The sequence below is a fragment of the Musca vetustissima genome, unplaced genomic scaffold, assembly GCF_032173495.1.
Source record: "Musca vetustissima isolate MV318-11 ecotype Yass unplaced genomic scaffold, APGP_CSIRO_Mvet_v1 utg44684, whole genome shotgun sequence".
In the NCBI taxonomy this organism is placed as follows: Eukaryota; Metazoa; Arthropoda; class Insecta; order Diptera; family Muscidae; genus Musca; species Musca vetustissima.
This window is the reverse complement of record NW_026873228.1, coordinates 23009-42106: the sequence shown is the minus strand read 5'-3', so window position 1 is coordinate 42106 and position 19098 is coordinate 23009. Positions and strand designations below refer to the sequence as shown.

At 33.9% G+C, this 19098-nt stretch overlaps 6 protein-coding genes and 1 non-coding gene across 7 annotated transcripts; 4 read left to right on the top strand and 3 right to left on the bottom strand.

Moving 5' to 3' along the window:
- Window positions 1-910: 910 nt before the first annotated feature.
- Window positions 911-1180, bottom strand: LOC133323507 (sarcotoxin-1C-like). Its single transcript, XM_061532433.1, has 2 exons — window positions 1082-1180; window positions 911-1006 (listed from the first exon to the last, which is right to left on the bottom strand). Exons 1-2 carry the CDS (start codon window positions 1178-1180, stop codon window positions 911-913), a joined length of 195 nt encoding a protein of 64 aa, XP_061388417.1.
- A 2284-nt stretch (window positions 1181-3464) lies between these two features.
- On the top strand, window positions 3465-3751 carry LOC133323518 (cecropin-A2-like). The gene is made up of 2 exons (XM_061532440.1): window positions 3465-3563; window positions 3656-3751. Exons 1-2 carry the CDS (start codon window positions 3465-3467, stop codon window positions 3749-3751), a joined length of 195 nt encoding a protein of 64 aa, XP_061388424.1.
- A 3014-nt stretch (window positions 3752-6765) lies between these two features.
- Window positions 6766-7070, bottom strand: LOC133323499 (sarcotoxin-1B-like). The gene is made up of 2 exons (XM_061532422.1): window positions 6953-7070; window positions 6766-6876 (listed from the first exon to the last, which is right to left on the bottom strand). The coding sequence occupies exons 1-2, from the start codon at window positions 7049-7051 to the stop codon at window positions 6781-6783; spliced, it is 195 nt and encodes a 64-aa protein (XP_061388406.1). The 5' UTR covers window positions 7052-7070; the 3' UTR covers window positions 6766-6780.
- Window positions 7071-11625: 4555 nt separating this feature from the next.
- LOC133323476 (sarcotoxin-1B-like) lies at window positions 11626-11916 on the top strand. Its single transcript, XM_061532402.1, has 2 exons — window positions 11626-11745; window positions 11821-11916. Exons 1-2 carry the CDS (start codon window positions 11647-11649, stop codon window positions 11914-11916), a joined length of 195 nt encoding a protein of 64 aa, XP_061388386.1. The 5' UTR covers window positions 11626-11646.
- A 2108-nt stretch (window positions 11917-14024) lies between these two features.
- Window positions 14025-14335, top strand: LOC133323455 (sarcotoxin-1C-like). Its single transcript, XM_061532383.1, has 2 exons — window positions 14025-14157; window positions 14227-14335. Exons 1-2 carry the CDS (start codon window positions 14056-14058, stop codon window positions 14317-14319), a joined length of 195 nt encoding a protein of 64 aa, XP_061388367.1. The 5' UTR covers window positions 14025-14055; the 3' UTR covers window positions 14320-14335.
- Window positions 14336-15921: 1586 nt separating this feature from the next.
- On the top strand, window positions 15922-16088 carry LOC133323529 (U1 spliceosomal RNA). Its single transcript, XR_009754089.1, has one exon. It is a non-coding gene; the product is annotated as a U1 spliceosomal RNA (small nuclear RNA).
- Window positions 16089-16598: 510 nt separating this feature from the next.
- LOC133323487 (sarcotoxin-1B-like) lies at window positions 16599-16895 on the bottom strand. Its single transcript, XM_061532413.1, has 2 exons — window positions 16785-16895; window positions 16599-16718 (listed from the first exon to the last, which is right to left on the bottom strand). The coding sequence occupies exons 1-2, from the start codon at window positions 16881-16883 to the stop codon at window positions 16623-16625; spliced, it is 195 nt and encodes a 64-aa protein (XP_061388397.1). The 5' UTR covers window positions 16884-16895; the 3' UTR covers window positions 16599-16622.
- Between the last annotated feature and the right edge of the window lie 2203 nt (window positions 16896-19098).

Here is a 19098-nt window from a genome sequence, read left to right as displayed (position 1 = left end):
AGACACTTGATTTTTTCACTACAGTTGGCAACAATTTATTTGATTTTGCTGTTTATAAAAAAAATTGTGCTGAGAGAGAATTTACAGAACAGAGGGACTATCAGGAGGACAACATGAATAGACCAATAAGCGAGGATTTTTAAAGAAAATTGTTTCAAGGACTACCAGGTCTATAGGCGTGGATTTTTAAAGAATATTTTTTTAAGGACTATCAGGTCTATAGGCGTGGACTTTTAAAGAAAACTTTTTCAAGGACTATCAGGCCAATAAGCGTGGATTTTTAAAGAATATTTTTTCAAGGACTATCAGGTATATAGGCGTGGATTTTTAAAGAGTATTTTTTCAAGGACTATCAGGTCTATAGGCGTGGATTTTTAAAGAATATTTTTGAAGGACTATCAGGTATATAGGCGTGGATTTTTAAAGAATATTTTTGAAGGACTATCAGGTCTATAGGCATTTTTAAAGAATATTTTTTCAAGGACTATCAGGACTATAGGCGTGCATTTTTAAAGAATATTTTTTCAAGGACTATCAGGTATATAGGCGTGGATTTTTAAAGAGTATTTTTTCAAGGACTATCAGGTCTATAGGCGTGTATTTTTAAAGAATATTTTTCACGGACTATCAGGTCTATAGGAGTGGATTTTTAAAGAATATTATTTCAAGGACCATCAGGTCTATAGGCGTGAATTTTTAAAGAATATTTTTTCATGGACTATCAGGTCTATAGACCAATATTTGGAGGACTATCAGGTCTATAGACCAATATTTGGAGGACTATCAGACCAATAAGCGTTGATGTTTAATGAAGTACTATTACAAAAGTAGCGCATTTTTTTAGAATAATTTTATTTCAAATTACAAAATGAGTATTGAAAAGTATAAATTATTTTGGTAGATACTTCAATTATCTTCCTTGTACAGTAGCAGCAACATTTGCAGCCTGTTGAGCCACACCAATAGCCTGAATTGTGGCATCACGGGTGTGTTGACCGACTCGTTCCTTTTCCAAAATGAGAAAAAATGATTTCAAAATTTCTATACTTTAAAGAAAATTTTAAAAAGGACGACTACTTACAATTTTCTTGCCAACTTTCTTCAACCAACCGGCTTCACCTTGACCCACAAATACGGCCAACATCAAGGCACAGAATAGGAATATTTTATGAAATTGCATTTTGAAATTTGTGTATAAAATCCGCAACGAATAGGATGGAAAAGTTGAACTCTTTAGTTTTGGTGGGAAATGCAAACTGATGCCGAGTGTAGTAAAACCTTTGGTTTATATATTTTTGTACAAAGATTTTGTGTGAATCATATAAGACACTAGCTTTAATTGGTGTTGAGGTTAGGTGGTCGCCCTGATTGGTTTAGAATTAAAAAATCAATTGATATGCATGTTGTGTGCGAGGGTATTTTTTTTAAAATGGGGGAAATTACTATGGGAAATGTAAATTTTATTTTCAAAGAAAAATATTACAATAGAAAAAATACTTATGTGGGTTTTATTTGCCCTATGGTGATTTTTGTATTCCGAAACATCTGAAAACCCAATGACTTAGTTGTTATTATTGCAATATGGAATATCAGATCCATAGGCTTAGATTTCTTAAGAATATTTATTGAAGGAGCAATAGGCGTGGATTTATAACGAATATTTTTAGGAGGATCATCAGAGCAATAGGCGTGGATTTATAAAGAATATTTTTGGGAGGATCATCAGATCAATAGGCGTGGATTTATAAAGAATATTTTTGGAAGGATCATCGGAGCAATAGGCGTAGATTTATAAAGAATATTTTTGGAAGGATCATTAGAGCAATAGGCGTGGATTTATAAAGAATATTTTTAGAAGGATCATCAGAGCAATATACGTGGCTTTATAAAGAATATTTTTGGAAGGATCATCAGAGCAATAGGCGTGGATTTATAAAGAATATTTTTGGAAGGATCATCAGAGCAATAGGCGTGGATTTATAAAGAATATTTTTGGAAGGATCATCAGAGCAATAGGCGTGGATTTATAAAGAATATTTTTGGGAGGATCATCAGACCAATAGGCGTGGATTTATAACGAATATTTTTAGGGGGATCATCAGAGCAATAGGCGTGGATTTATAAAGAATATTTTTGGGAGGATCATCAGATCAATAGGCGTGGATTTATAAAGAATATTTTTGGAAGGATCATCAGATCAATAGGCGTGGATTTATAAAGAATATTTTTGGAAGGATCATCAGAGCAATAGGCGTGGATTTATAAAGAATATTTTTAGAAGGATCATCAGAGCAATATACGTGGCTTTATAAAGAATATTTTTGGAAGGATCATCAGAGCAATAGGCGTGGATTTATAAAGAATATTTTTGGAAGGATCATCAGAGCAATAGGCGTGGATTTATAAAGAATATTTTTGAGAGGATCATCAGAGCAATAGGCGTGGATTTATAAAGAATATTTTTGGAAGGATCATCAGAGCAATAGGCGTGGATTTATAAAGAATATTTTTGAGAGGATCATCAGAGCAATAGGCGTGGATTTATAAAGAATATTTTTGGAAGGATCATCAGAGCAATAGGCGTGGATTTATAAAGAATATTTTTGGAAGGATCATCAGAGCAATAGGCGTGGATTTATAAAGAATATTTTTGAGAGGATCATCAGAGCAATAGGCGTGGATTTATAAAGAATATTTTTGGAAGGATCATCAGAGCAATAGGCGTGGATTTATAAAGAATATTTTTAGAAGGATCATCAGAGCAATATACGTGGATTTATAAAGAATATTTTTGGAAGGATCATCAGAGCAATAGGCGTGGATTTATAAAGAATATTTTTAGAAGGATCATCAGAGCAATATACGTGGATTTATAAAGAATATTTTTAGAAGGATCATCAGAGCAATATACGTGGCTTTATAAAGAATATTTTTGGGAGGATCATCAGAGCAATATACGTGGCTTTATAAAGAATATATATATATATTTAAAGAATATTTGTGTGGGAACTACCAGGACGTTTTCTACATATTGATTATACCTTCACCACATAGTTGAGCAAAAAAAAAATCAAATTCTATTTTTGGGTTCATATAAAATGTCAAATGCAACTGATAACGCCAATTGAAAATATACTTCCCATATTATACGAATAAATCTATGGCAATAATCGATTACACGCTAAGCAAATGAGTAAGAACAAAACAAAATAAATTCCCCCGCAATTCGAAAAAGCACATACTTTGCAAAAAAACAAACGTACATGACCATACCTAATTATATTCCCCGTTTTGTTTTTTGTTCTTTTCGCTTTTATTTTTAAACGACAAGACATTGTTATGAATCACAAACATACATTTAAGTCAGCAGCTACGTTCGATTGTACTTCCGTCATTAGCTTTCTATTGCAAATAGAAAAAATTATATTATTATAAAACTGAAAAACAGCAACAACAACGAAGCTATGAAATTTAATGCAGTCCCTATTTTTGTTGCCTTGATATTGGCTGATTTTGTGGGTCAAGGTGAAGCTGGATGGTTAAAGAAAATTGGCAAGAAAATTGTAGGTTCTGAATTTTATGAAATATCTGAATTTTATGAAATATTTTTGGGGTTTGTTATTGTTGGTGTTATTTTTTTTTTTTTAATTTACAGGAACGTATTGGCCAACATACCCGTGATGCCACAATTCAAGGCCTTGGTGTAGCCCAGCAAGCGGCCAATGTAGTGGCAACTGCTAAAGGAAAATAATTTAATGTTTTACCCATTGTTATTTTGTTAAATATTTGATTATAATAATAAAGTTAGAGTGGATTTTTAAAGAATATTTTTTGAAGGACAATCCGACCATTGAGTGTGGATTTTTAAAGAATATATTTTGGTGGACTTACGGCTCAATAAGCGTGGATTTTTAAAAATATTTTTTTTTTTGGATTTTTTATAGGACTACCAGAGCAATAAGAGTGGATTTTTTTCAGAACATTTATAGAAATTGGGAGGAAATCCCAATCAATTAAAGGGCGATTTTTTGAAGAGCATTAAGCGTGATTTTTTTATGAATATTTTTGAGGACTATTAGAACAATAAACGTCGATATTTTAAATATATATTTTTAGTGTATTGCAACACAGTTATGCTACCGAATCGTTCAGACGAATTTATCAGTGTTCGTAGATGTAAGGGTTCTAAGCTATAATCAGATAAAGGTGAAAAGAACGATGAAAACAAGCAACATTTTTTATATAATATTTGGCGGCCAAAACATCACGTCTTGTGGTATTTGGTTTACTGTTAAAGAAAAGAAAAAATATTATCCTATTATCCCTGCTACTATGTTAGGAAAAACCAGTGAGCGGAGCAGTATAGTCGGACTGGGCCGACCATATGATACCCTACACAACTTCCACGAAACTCTTACTTTCTGTGGTTCTATATTCTGAGATTGTGCAATATTTCGCGATATTTGCACACTCTTGACCGATTAGAGGTCAACCAATATTACTAATATTCAGTACAGCCGTTCTAATTTCTTCGCCATATTCCCTTCATCGTGAGTTGTGTTGCGATGTTCGACTTTCAATTGTGGCCTATAGATCGACTGGAAAAAAAATACAAAAAAATAAGTTATAAGTTATCGGTCACCGAAAATTATATGCGTTGTCCTTGACCATACATGGATGCTCATGGAAAATTTCAACGCGATCAGCGCTATATTTCCGCCCTATAGTGTAGTAATGCGTTACTAATTAATATATGAATACGCAAGCACCTGTCAATATTTAAGTGTAACTTCCACATCCGAGTACATACGACAATATAATTGGTATCAATTTAAAGGTCAACCACTCCTCTTGGATATACTATCAACTTTTCGGGTATATGTCCTTCAGGGCTAAATATATATCCCATAGAATACAAATTTTGTCATTTTCACACAAAAGTCAGGGTCCATTTGACCCGCTAAATATTGACCGATGTTTATCAATACAGGCATGCTTCTTCTTTGGCCCGATCCCCTTCTCCTTGTAAAAATTCAAGATGTTTGGCCATAATTGGGGCCTCTGGAGCTACCAGAAAATCAGACAAAAATAAAGTTTTTGGTCTATTTCATCCCCTAAATATTAACCGATCTTTACCAAAAAATAGGGGTCTTCATTGGCCAGAACCCATCCTACATGCAAAATTTCGTGAAGATTGCTCCACAACTGTGGCCTGTATCGTGTTTACAAATTATAATGGACAAACGGACGGACGGACACACATGTCTAGATCGACTCAGCTAGTCGAGATATGACGATCAGTATACTTAAAGGTGGGTCTAGGACCAATATTTCGCGGCGTTACAAACTTTTGGGGCTGCACAAAGCTATAATACTCTGACAACATAGTTGTGTAGGGTATAAAAATCACATATATTATGATAGGGTCACATTATGACCCACACATTTTATTGAGAAATAGAGCCGAGGTATGTAATAAACAAATAAAAATTCTCAGTAGGTATTGTCGCCTTCAGCCTATGACATATCGAATGTAGTATACAGTAAACTGAATTTTATGGTGGAGGTACCAGAGATGATGGACCTATATATCCGAAACTTGTATAAATCTGTTAGTCTTAATATTAAGGTCTGCTAGGATTAGATCCCCAGGATTCTCAATCCGGTTTATAATATGATTTTACCAAATGGGAAACTCCATTCGCTTCATATGAAGTTTACAAATTATCCTGGCCTCCATTATTGTTATTCAGACCTCCAAACCAGGTTCCGGAAAGTAATAAAGTGTCCATCAAACGTTATATACGTCCAGAAAGTAATGAATTTGCAAATGTTTTTCTCTATAACTAACAGCAGTTTAGAATATGGACAAGTTTTTTCTGATCTCCTTCGATTCCTACACATTATCTTCTGATCTTTGTCAAAAAATTCAGTGTCATTAGTTACGACTGAGGAACTGATTGCTTCTAGGTTTTTAGAAACTAATTGTCTCCCTCAAGCTAAAAATTAAGGTCACCGCAATAATCATAATTTATAATATAAGAGGTCACAAAATGAAATCAGACTTATCGATCCGTTCCTTCTTCTACCTCCCAAAAAAATGATTAAAATTTGGCTGAAAATTAATAGTATATGACGCGAACGGACTTCCTCCCCCACAAAGGGTCAAATCTCAATCAAATCTCACATGAACCCAATATCCAATTCCATAGCGTACTTAGAGTAAGTGCGAAGTTGGAACCCATTGTCCTTCTGTACCTCCCTAATCCAATATCAAGAGAATTGTAGATCCGATTTGATCCAAACTTTGCAAATTGTAATAGCATTGCCAAACCTAGATCAAGTGTGAAGATGACAACCATCAGTCCAATCACTTTGATACCTTCCAATAAAAAAATTCCTGTGTGTAACTTCGTAGAACTCAGCAAAACATTGGCGTAGGGTGCATATCGGTCGGCAAAGCCGACTGACACTTACACATGTTTATAGATTAAAAAATGTTAAAAATTGTCTTCGAAAAAAACGGGAATATTGAGGTATAAAAATTAAATTAAAAATTGCCAACAAATATTTTAGTATTTTAAAAATTAGATTTAAATGAATATTTTAATTTTTATATTTTCTAAATTAAGCCAAAAAATTATATTTGGCCCATTTGAAAAAAAATCAGTATTGTTTTATGCATACAACTATGTAGTTTATTACAACATGTTAATAAATAATCTTAACATAATTTACAGATACCTATGCTAGCAGTTCAATTTTTAAAAAGTAATCTCTTTATTTTCCCTTCAATGTTGCGGCGACATTTGCTGCCTGCTGGGCAATACCAATTGTTTGAATGGTGGCATCACGGGTATGTTGTCCAACACGTTCCTAAAAAATTTATTAAAGGCAAATTGTTTTTTAATGCATATTCCAAATTTTATAAATATTGAATCATTTTACTTACAATTTTCTTGCCGATCTTTTTCAACCATCCCGCTTCACTCTGGCCAACAAACACAGCCAAAACGAAAGCAACGAACACAAATAATTTATTAAAATTCATTGTGATTTATTTTATTAAAAACTTGGTGGTGGTGGTGTTTTGTGTTTAAGCTTTATTTTTGCTCTAGGTTCGATAACAAACTGATGACGAACTCAATGACAAGCAAAGCTTTTATATCCAACATTTATTCGAATAAGTATTTTTGATGATATACTTTGTCTTTGTTTCCATTTCTGCTGAATAAGGAACACTTTAACTGAGGGGAATCACTTTGTGATATGTCTGCGGGAATGCGTGTATTCCCCACAAAGAGGTTCGTGATCTGTGGCTTTAGAGACTGTTGATGTTTGCTTTCTTTGTGTGTCAGAAGCATTTTGAGAAAACTAAAATCACTTATGTACACGTGGGTGCTTTATGTCAAAATTATTATGTTGCCATATACAAAAACTTAATTATATTTCTTTTAAAACACGTAATATTTGCAAGAATTGTACGCTTCTGAAAACTCTATAAAAATTATTGACCAATCGGACCCGACCTTCCTGTCAACTGTGTTAAATACATACTTGTTATTTTTGGTATGCAAATACCTCAACCCACACTAAATTTCACATTGAAATTTCTTACTGAATATCTCAATAATTTACCTCTACATTGGCTAACCGTGATTTCGAAAACAAATTTCAAGATGTTAGATATTTTCTTCGTCTACCTTATAATAGTTCTGCTACATGTTGACCAGTATATCACATACTCCATTTTTATAAGGAATTTCTGAAACTTGCACCTCATTAATGGTACCAATTACACTGTGCAACACGATATTGGGGGTGGAATATTTCTAATGGGAATGAAACCCCATGGAGAGTATGTTAAAAACCCAGAAGGACAAATTCGTTGAAGATAAGAGTGATATTTTTGCGCTATTGCAGGCTTTTTTGAGCTGATATGTCTTAAGTCAATTCGAATGGGGCATATTTTTTGTGAAACAAATCATCCTTCTATCTCGAGTCCATATCTTTATGTCCTCATAATGTCTCTCATAAGATTTTAGATAGGGCCCACAATTACGAGAAATCGAAAACCTTATATCTACGAACATTAATAAATTTCAAATAAATTGTAGTATAAATAGGAGGTACCAGAAGAAATGGATCGACAAGTCCGGTCTTCAGAATTGATCTAGGTTTGATAATAGTGCAAAGTTTGTATTAAATCGGACACTCAATTCGATTGATTGATTGGTTTAAGGGGACCCCCCAATTCTCGGGGTCAAAAATTTTGTTGATATAATTCGAATCTACACTAATTAATAAATGTCCCTACAAAATTTCAAGTGAAAATCTCAAGAACTCTTGAAGATATAGCCGATTTATTGTGTCAGCATCAGGTGACGGCTGAAGGGCTTCTCAAACTTGAAACGCCTTTTTCTCTTTGTGAATGGCGGGCACGATAACTCAAAAACTAATAACCCAATCGATTTCAAATTTTTACACGTTCACAGAGAAACGTGAAATGTATAGCTATCGTATGAACTAGGATAAAGCCAATCGGTGAAGATCTTCCTTATTTTTTAACTTGGTTTTTGGTAAAAAATCGGCGATTTTTCACAAATATTTTTTTAAAGGTCCACCATTTTGTTAATTTTAGAGCGAAGTCAATAATCCTAGTTCATACGAGAGCCAGACATGAACTCTTTCTAACACCGTTGGAATTTTCGGATTCCGATGTTCCAGTGAGTTATCATGCCCGCCATCAAAAATAAGGACTTTTCTTTAATTACAAAAAACAACAACAAAGCAATAACAAAATTTTTTTGTAAATTATTTTTCTTCTCTTTTAAATCTTCAAATATATATGTGCAAAGTTACAAACCTTAACAAGCATTGGTATTGATTTACCAGCCCATTGAAAATCTTGAAAAATTTAAATCGAGATTTCCAAAATGTTGACACTTTGTAGGAGAGGTACCAGAATAGGAGGACCGATTGACCCCATCTACAGACCTGATCTAGTTGTGCTAAATATATTACGATGTAAAAAGTTTGGATCTTTCCATCTCTGAACAAAAGTCCAATTGTGGTATTGTAGGTTAAGGGCAGTGTTGCCAGAACTTTGTTGATAAAAAATGCTAGATTTTGTTTGAAAAAATGCTAGAAGGTGCTGAAAAATTGTAAAAAGGTGCCAAATAAAAGTGCTAAAAATGTATAGGGAGAAATGTGTTCATACTACATTCATATAATTCATTATATCCTCACAAGGTGGGTGGGTGAATATTAAATTTGTTTCCATCACCTCGAAATATTCTCCTGAGACCCCATCTGTTCTAAATCAGAATAAAATTCTATGTCGCCGTCGTCAGAATTTGATATTGTGCACATACATTGCCACTACTCCAAGGTGGTTTGGTATTGAAAATAGGATATATCGGCCATTTTTAGGGTATCCCAATATTCCATATTTTGAAGATCTTGGTTACGTTTTCCTACATAATTTGCTGTAATTTTGTATTTTGCATTCTCCATGGGTAGAAATTCTTTCAATTAAAAAGAATCAATATTGGTCCATTTTTAGAGTAGCCCTCTTTTTGTGATAAATATCATTTTCAAAAATTATCAATATGGGTACATGTTTCGGTTTAGCCTCCATAGAGCGATACCTTTATTATACATTATTTTGGTCCTGTGGGTACGATTTTCAAACGAAGGCTTCCATGGCTCCAATTTTATATTTTGCATTCTCATTTTAAAAAAATATGTTCGTACTTAAAATTATCAATGTTCGTCCATATTTTAGGGTAGCCACCAGAGAGCGATACTCCCATTATTCGGAATTTTGGCATTTTCACCCGAATTGATACTTTTGATTCTAAGGGGATAGCAAAGCTTCCCACAAAAAATTTATACCCTACTATATAGGTACTACATAGCGGTACCACCTGATTTTCGGTACATTGAAGGCTTATAACCAAATTTACCCATACTGCGGGGTTTTGGGGAAATAAATATTTGGATATTTTTAAGGTTTTAGCCTCATTCTTGCAGGATAGAACATATTTATGTGGACAATGTTCTACATGAGTCAATGTTGGGACCCATAAAAAGTTTTCATCCTATTTGGGTAATTTTACAGTTTAAGAACCGAAGTGGCTGTAATTTAAAAAAAAAATCGAATTTGATCTATTATTGACATGGGTCCGTCCGATTTTTAAGGCGATTTTACTTATTTAAATATGTTCTGACATTTTTTTTAACATGGGAAATCAAACTAATAGCAAAGTGCTAAAAAATATGCTAAGTGCTAGATAACTTTTTTCGATGCTCAACGAGTTTAAAAAGTGCTAAATGTAGCACTAAAAGTGCTAAATTGGCAACACTGGTTAAGGGAAGCCGTGAGGAGGTCAATGACGATGATCCGCCTTATCGCCCCCGGCACGTCAACCACCGATTAAATTATTATTGAAGAAAACGAATTACTATCAGAAGTTTCTGACATTCACTATGGGCTAGAGATCCCATTTATTGACCATAATTGGAGCAGTGGCGATTCTGCAAGAAAAACGTAAAAATTTAATAGGGTGGATCTACAACGGCGGTCATTTTTTAAAGTTGAATTAATAAAATTATTGTTGAACACCTTTGTAGAGCTACTGCCACTAATTACAAATGTGAAATTTCTTTGCCGCATTTAAAATCAGAATAGCATGAAATCGTATTTTAATGAATTATGGTCTTAAAATTATGACAAACCTTAATTTGAATTATAGCCAATTTGGTTGAAAAACGAGCTCAAAATCTAAATAGTGGAGCAAAATTGATATTTTTTTTAGGAATATGTACCACACAATGCGAACTTAGCATTCCATGTTAGTAAAAATTATCAAGGCGCCGATTTTTTTCATTTTTTTTTTTTTTTTTTGGAAAAAATCATGTTTCTGAGTTTATATGGGCATTTTCTTATTATTATTTTAAAATTGTTGATAATTTTCACTTACATTATAATCACCAGTCCCTTCTGTATAATTCACCGTTAATATTTTGACGCAAGTCATATTCACCGGAATTGCCACCGGCGAACTTTTTCATGTTCCTAAAATCGAAAACATCGATAAAATGATAGCGTTTTGCTACAATTGAGGAGATAAAAGAAGAATCCAAACAGGAGCTGTTGGATTTACCAAACAATAAAAAAATAGTTTGAATTTGAAATATTTTTTTCTGGAGGACGAGGGAATTCCCATTTCATCTTTCATTCACAACAAATTATCTACACAAAAAATCACAGTCAAGGCTAATCACCCTAAATATTTCCTCATTTGTTGCTAAACGAAAAAGGAGGCTGTATAGACATCAATAACACCACTAAACAAAAAAGTCTTATTTGTGGGTAAAAAACGTATTCCCCTACAATTATGATAATGTGGTTCCCCTCAACAGTTGGCGTGCTCCTTATTCAACAAACAAAAAATATCGGAAACACAAAATGTGTCATTCGTCGTCGTACATGTAGCCAAAAGAAATTATTGACTATAAAAGCTTAGATTGCGGCGAAGATCGACATCAGTTTCATTTTGAACTTAAAGCAGAATAAAGCTTCAGTGCAAACAGCAACAATCCACACAACACAAACCTATTTTAATAATCAAAAAAATCAAAATGAACTTTAATAAATTATTTGTCTTTGTTGCCTTTGTTTTGGCTGTCTTTGTTGGTAGCAGTGAAGCAGGATGGTTGAAAAAGATTGGCAAGAAAATTGTAAGTGGAATTTAATAAAATTAAAATGATAAATAATTTATTAAAAAATAATTTTTGTATTTATTTTCTTTATAGGAACGTGTTGGACAACATACCCGAGATGCTACCATTCAAACTATTGGAATTGCTCAACAGGCAGCAAATGTAGCTGCAACATTGAAGGGGAAATAAATAATTTATTTGATATGTAAAAGACGTGATAATTTATGTAGAATTTAAGTATTTATTTAAATAAAAAATTGTAAAAAACTAAATTTTTAGTGTATTTTTATTGTACACATTAATAAAGTATAAGCATGTTGGACCTATTAATATTAGGTTGAGAAAAAAATAAATCCATTTTTTTTCGACAGATGGGTGTACTGATAGATTTCGATACTTATTTGATCGATACACTTCACCATCAAACAATTTCAGATTTATGCTCTTTGGAAGGGTGTCACTATTGGTGCATTCAGTTGTGAGTTACAGGATGTTAAAAATAGAAGCAAACAAAGAGAAAATTCGGTACATTTTACAGTTTTTCTTTGAAAAAGGCGAAAATATAAGCCGAGTGGCTAAAATTGCGAATGGAGTTTATAGTTCCGATACTGTAACATCCAATTATGAGCAATTTTGGTTTCATAGATCCGTTCAGAAATTTTTGATGGTAAAGATGCACCACGCACAGGTAGACCGGTCGTCAAAAATGTCGATGAAATTGGAGAAATGATCGAAGTTGACCGTCACGTTAGCAGTCGTAACTTCGCCCAGGAGCTAAAAATCGACGATAACTGTTTTAAACAATTTATAGAAGATATAGAATAATGGATTTCTTTTTCCCCAAACTAATATATCAATCATCCGGACTAATACTAGTATGCTCTTTGATATTGATAATATCCCATTTTCAATCGGTCCATGTTTTGCTACAGATACCGTACAATGTCGGAACCAGGTCGTTTTACGTATATTGTTGGGTTTTAGACGGATTTTTAACTGAAGTGACTATCGGGGTGTTATACCTTGGTGCTAAACAAACATCTTCTATGAAAAGCTTTAATACAGGATTATGTTTTGACATAAACACCCCTATATACACTGGTGGCCAAAACTAAAGCAACTGAAATTGCAAGGATAATAAATGCCTCATAAATTTTTCAAAAATAGAGATCCAGACCAACACGATGGTCTTTCCAGTTTTAAATCGAGTTCTTTATTCACTTAAAAAAAGTATAATTTATGGATAAGGAAATTGCCTAATTTTTTTTGGACAAAACTAAAGCAACTCTATAGTAAAAACATATGAGCTCTAAAATGAACAAATCATTGATTTCTCGAATTATAAGTTGATTTTATGCAGTAAAAAATACCCATTTAGATATAACCTGAAGAACATAGCGTGGGCGAGCTATGTGTATGTAGGTTTGCCATATGCCCGAAAACTGTCATGGAAGTTATTTTATTTGTGAAAATAATCGGAAAGCCAGATTGCCTATCGCCGCAGTGGAGAAATATTATGTCCTCTGAACGGAGCTCTTAAAATAACGGTTTAAAATGTTTCCCGCTCGCAAGCAATTTTTTATTTGCACATCTTGTTCTTTATCTGCGTAAACCATTTTGGTCATTATATCAAGCTTAGGGTATGTCATATGTATATTAATTGTAAAGGTTACAATTATAAAATAAAAAAAATATGAGGCTTGAAAGAAAAAAGTGTTCAAAGGTGCCACTTCTCCCCACATATTCTTTTTGGTCCAATCATGAGTGTAAATCTCGGCTACAGAAGAGAAGATGGACCTATCTCTGATACCTCCACCAAAAATGTTCACAATTAAAATAAGATCTTATACAAACAAAAATCTAGACAAATAATCATACGAATTTCTGAAAAAATAAATATTAACAACCTTTTCAAACAAAGGGAATTGTAATCTGTATAGATCAGTTTCCATGTCGTCATACTATCAAATAGATGTGTTACATTTTACCAACTTCTCACAGTGGAAAACCAGCTGAATAAACAAAACCATCTATTTCTAAAAAAATATAACAAGAAGAAAGTAATCTTTGCGGCAAAATATTGTTTTCCGAACAAATGTTTTGTGAAATCACCGACAATTTCTCTCAAAGTAAATCCCCGATTTACGATTCCGATTCAGCTAAACAGAAACCATACATTTTTTCTAAACAAAACACAAATGATGAGTATAAAAGCTTCGATCAGTAGCAACATCTTCATTTGTAGACACACAGTATACGAGCAAAAGCTTAGCTCCTCTCACACATCATATCCGTTAAAATATTAAAAGATAAAAAACAAACCACAAAATGAATTTCAATAAATTATTTGTATTTATTGCCTTGGTTTTGGCTGCTGTTTGTATTGGGCAAAGTGAAGCTGGATGGTTGAAAAAGATTGGCAAGAAAATTGTAAGTCATATTCATTTTGAAAATAATTATTAGAAAATTAAAAATGTATTCCTATGTGTTCGCTTATAGGAACGTGTTGGTCAACATACCCGTGATGCTACAATTCAAACTATTGGTGTGGCACAACAAGCTGCTAATGTTGCTGCAACATTAAAGGGCTAAGGCATTAAAAATCTGAAAAAGTCTGAAGTATCCAATAAGATAATATTAAAAAATAGAGTATTTCTTAAGTTATGTATATGAATAAAAATAAAATTGAGTTATTATAATTGAGTAAATATTATTTTAAATCCATTAATTTTTTTTACTTTTTATTATTTTTAATAAGGAAGAACACAATTTTTGTCCTGAATTTTTTTTTTTAAAATCCACTGCCCAGGATAGTCTCCGCGCCTCAAGACACTCCCTGAAAAAATATTAAAACAATTACGCCTCAGGATAGTCAGTAAAAAAATATTTTTAAAATAATCCAGGCCTCTCTCAAAATAATATATTTTACAAATTGCTCAAAACATATAAAAAATGCACGCCTCCCTTAAAACATTTTTGTAAAAAATTTCTACAAAAATTAAAAAAAAAATCCTCACATCAGAATAGTCCCTGAAAAAATAATTTTAAAAGAATCCACGCCTCAAGACAGTCCCTGAAAAAAATATTTTTAAAACCAGTGAGCGGAGCAGTATAGTCGGACGGGGTCGAACATATGATACCCTACACAACTTACACAAAAATCTGACTTTCTGTGGTAACACATTCTGAACATGGGCAATATTTCGCGATATTTGCACCCTCTTGAACGACTAGAGGTGAACAAATACTACTAATATTCAGTACAGCCCTTCTAATTACTTGTCCTGATTCCCTTCACGGTGGGTTGTGTTGGGATGTTTGGCTTATAATTATGGTTGTCCTTGGTCATACCTGGATCCTCATGGAAAATTTCAAAGCGATCAGCGCTATATTTCCGCCCTCTAGTGTGGTAATGGGTTACTAAATAATATATGAATACGTAAGCACCTGTAAAGATTTGAGTGTAACTCCCACATCCGAGTACATACGACAATATAAGTGGTGTCAATTTAAAGGTTAACCATTTCTCTTGTTTATATTATCAACTTCTCGGGTCTATGTCCTCCACGCGTAAATATATACTCCATATAATACAAATAGTCAATGAAGAACTATTTAAAAAATAAATGAAATGGATCAGTCGAAATTGAAACAAATAATATAAAAGGTTTGTATCAAATCGTTTATATCGTTCGCATGATATAAATATATTTTAAGTATAATTGTGCTCAATTTATTGGAAACCTAATAGAAGAAATAATTAATATTCCTTAAATATTTACACAAACCCCAGATAAGACGAAATATTACTTTTTTATTAAAATATATTCCTCAAGGTCAATATATATTTTTTTGATCGGTAATGATAACGTTTTAAGTCAGCAATACTTTTGTTCCTTTACCTTTGATAGTCTTATTTCAATCACAACCTCTTTCCATTCCGTCATCCCTATATTCAATGTCATATCTAGCTACCTAACCATATTCTTCTTAATACAACAACACATTTGTTGTATCTTTTTTTCAACCCCCAAAACGAACGACCACACCACCATACACAAAATATCACTAGACCACAGTTTGTTCAACTTCATTGTACATCACACATCATACCTTCCCTTTCCGTCTGACCATAATTCTCATTCACATCATTTCTGTATTCGCACATATACTCCAGTTCGAGCTAACCAAAGCATACTTACCTGGCGTAGAGGTTAACCGTGATCACGAAGGCGGTTCCTCCAGGGCGAGACTTGATCATTGCACATTCCGATTGAGTTGACCTCTGCGATTATTCCTAATGTGAATAACTCGTGCGTGTAATTTTTGGTAGCCGGGAATGGCGTACGCGCCGTCCCGACGTTAATTGAATAAATATGAAAATGTTAAATAAAATTATAAAAATATTTTTAAAAAGTAAACGCTTATTGTGAAGTTATAGAAAAATATTAAACAAAAATCCAATGGTTATGCAATTTTCGTTTCGTAGATTTCGTTCAGGAATTTTTATGTTAAAGATGCACCACGCTCAGGTAGGCCGATCGTCAAAAATGTCGATAAAATCGGAGAAATGATCGAAGTTGACCGGCATGTTAGCAGTCGTAACATCGCCCAGGAGATAAAAGTGGACACAAAAAAATTGATTTATTTTTTCCCAAACCTAATATTTTTTAACTGTACACCTTTGATACCCTTAAAAATACACGCTTCTAATGGACCTCTTATGAAATATATTATTTTATTCCAGGCCAGGCTGTTTTTATAGCATCCTTACTGTATAAGAATAATATTACTAAAATTTAATTTTTTTACAAATTTATTATTTAAATAAATACTTAAAACAATCATTTAAATCTACTTATACTATCACGTTTTTTATAAGTCTAATAAATCATTTATTTCCCCTTCAATGTTGCAGCTACATTTGCTGCCTGTTGGGCAATGCCAATAGTTTGAATGGTAGCATCACGGGTATGTTGTCCAACACGCTCCTATAATAAATATAAACAAAAACTATTAATAAAATATAGTTTTAAATTTTATGAAATTATACTTACAATTTTCTTGCCAATCTTTTTCAACCATCCGGCTTCACTCTGACCAACAAAGACAGCCAAAACAAAGGCAACAAAGACAAATAATTTATTAAAATTCATTTTGATTTTTTTATTATTAAAAATTGTTGTATGTGTGGATTGTGATTGTTCTAAAGCTTTATTCTGCTTTAAGTTCAATACGAAACTGATGTCGATCTTCGCCGCAACCTAAGCTTTTATAGTCAATCTATCTGTTGGCTACATGTTCTTCGAATGACACATTTTGTGTTTCAGCTCTCTTTTTGTTGAATAAGGAACACACCAACTGTGGGGGAATCACATTACCATATTTGTAGGGGACTACGTATTTTACCCACAAAGAAGACTTTTTTGTTTAGTGGTTTTATTGATGTCTACACAGCCTCCTTGTCGTTTAGCAACAAATGAGGAACTTTATCGGTTGATTAGCCTTGACTGTGACCTTTGTGTAGATAATTCGTTGTGAATGAAAGAAGAAATGGGAATTCCCTCGTCAAAGAAAAAAGTATTTCACTTCAAAGCTAATTTTTATTTTAGCCCAAAAGTTCAGCAATATTTAACTTGACTAGACTAGGCGATCAATCTTAAAGGAATATAAGACTTTTTGAGAAAAGAGAAAATCTAATCTAAGAAATCTAAGAAATAATTCACCAACTAAATATTCCAAAAAGCCCCAAGAGTTTGTAACGCCGTGAAATATTGGTAATAGACCCGCCTTTATGTATACCGATCGTCATATCTCGAAAACTAAGTCGATCAAGACATGTTTGTCCGTCTGTCCATTGTAATTTCTAAACACGATACAGATCATAGTTATGGACCAATCTTCACATGTAGGACCGGTTCTAGCCAATGGAGATACATATTGTTTTTGGTAAAGAAGGGAATGGGGCCAAAGTATAAGCATGTCTGTTTCGATAAAGATCGATCAATATTTTACGGGTCAAATAGAAGTTGACTTTGTGTGAAAAATTACAAAATTTGTATTCTGGGCGCACATAGACACAGACCCGAGAAGATGTTAGTATATCCAAGTTGTTAACCTTTAATTTGATCTGGTTCTGACTCCTCTGTTTCCAGGTTCATGAAGGTTGCAATCTGGAACGGCTGCGTCCAAAGAGATTCTGGAGACAGATGAGTGGGTTTAGCAGTACAGTTAAAGAGATGCAGCATATCGTGAGGTCCAAAACAACATGCAGGGCATGTGTTTGGTACCGCGCTGTCAATTCGGGCCCAATACGAATTGAGGCGGCTGCACCATCCTGATCTTAGTTGGGTTAAAACCACTCTCGTTTGTCTAGGCAGCTGTCGTTCTTCTGCTGCTATAGGTGGTGGGTGGACTCCAAGTACTGCATTCACACGGTATTGGTCCATTGCCTGGGGGACTGCTTCCGTGTGAATTCTGGTAATTCCTGCTCGATAAGCCTCACGATCTAGGGGTTCTCTTTTATACCGTTGGACCTCTCTCTCTCTAGATCCATAAGATTATGGAATGGATGATTCCTACGATAACACCCAAGCAGGTACTGCATCGACAACATCCTGTTGTGACGATGTACGGGTAAGACCATTGCCTCCTCATGTAAATGGTCCACTGGCGTCATAAGGAGGCACCCTGTCGCAGTTCTCAGGGCGGCATTCTGGCAGGTTTGTATGTTCTTCCACATTCGCATACCACACTGGCGCCGCATAGCTTTGTAAGAGGTCAACAAGGTCTCTTTATCAGCCCCCAAGAGCTGCCGGCAAGCGACTTGAGGACCTTGTTCCTACTTCTCATCTTATCGCAAATAGCGGTGGCTTGCGCGGACGACTTAAATAAGCTATCGAACGTTACTCCAAAAATTTTTGGGTAGTTAGTGGTCGGAATTATTGCACCATCGACCATGATGTTCAGAGGGAGCATCATTTCAGCCGTCCATGTAGTGAACAGAGTGGCTGTGGATTTAGCGGCGGATTTGTTTGGTTGCCATTTTAAAGGTAACTTCATAATGTCTCTCTCATAAAAGTCCTGCTCTCTATTTGCAAAAAACTCTAGTAGTCGATTATTACAATTCTACTTAGATACTAATTCTTTATCATTAAAGAAATTTTGCAATGCAAGAAAAATATGAAAATCGCTTGATGCCAAGTCCGGACTGTATGGCTGATGCATTAAAACTTCCCAACCAAACTACCAAAGTTTCTGGCGAGTCACTGTAGATGTGTGTAAGAAATGGGTCTATCTGATTCCGTTTGGCCAAGCTTCCAGATGCAAATACTATCCATCCTTTTTTCTTTTAATTGGTGTGGCACCCAA

Bases quoted from the DNA above. Each gene is read 5' to 3' on its own strand.
- LOC133323499 (XM_061532422.1), bottom strand. From the start codon at position 7,051: ATGAATTTTAATAAATTATTTGTGTTCGTTGCTTTCGTTTTGGCTGTG. The intron at 6,877-6,952 runs GTAAGTAAAATG...TAAATTTTTTAG, and splicing joins AAAAGATCGGCAAGAAAATT to GAACGTGTTGGACAACATAC.
- LOC133323487 (XM_061532413.1), bottom strand. From the start codon at position 16,883: ATGAATTTTAATAAATTATTTGTCTTTGTTGCCTTTGTTTTGGCTGTC. The intron at 16,719-16,784 runs GTAAGTATAATT...TATTTATTATAG, and splicing joins AAAAGATTGGCAAGAAAATT to GAGCGTGTTGGACAACATAC.
- LOC133323518 (XM_061532440.1), top strand. From the start codon at position 3,465: ATGAAATTTAATGCAGTCCCTATTTTTGTTGCCTTGATATTGGCTGAT. The intron at 3,564-3,655 runs GTAGGTTCTGAA...TTTAATTTACAG, and splicing joins AGAAAATTGGCAAGAAAATT to GAACGTATTGGCCAACATAC.
- LOC133323455 (XM_061532383.1), top strand. From the start codon at position 14,056: ATGAATTTCAATAAATTATTTGTATTTATTGCCTTGGTTTTGGCTGCT. The intron at 14,158-14,226 runs GTAAGTCATATT...GTTCGCTTATAG, and splicing joins AAAAGATTGGCAAGAAAATT to GAACGTGTTGGTCAACATAC.
- LOC133323507 (XM_061532433.1), bottom strand. From the start codon at position 1,180: ATGCAATTTCATAAAATATTCCTATTCTGTGCCTTGATGTTGGCCGTA. The intron at 1,007-1,081 runs GTAAGTAGTCGT...ATTTTGGAAAAG, and splicing joins AGAAAGTTGGCAAGAAAATT to GAACGAGTCGGTCAACACAC.
- LOC133323476 (XM_061532402.1), top strand. From the start codon at position 11,647: ATGAACTTTAATAAATTATTTGTCTTTGTTGCCTTTGTTTTGGCTGTC. The intron at 11,746-11,820 runs GTAAGTGGAATT...TTTTCTTTATAG, and splicing joins AAAAGATTGGCAAGAAAATT to GAACGTGTTGGACAACATAC.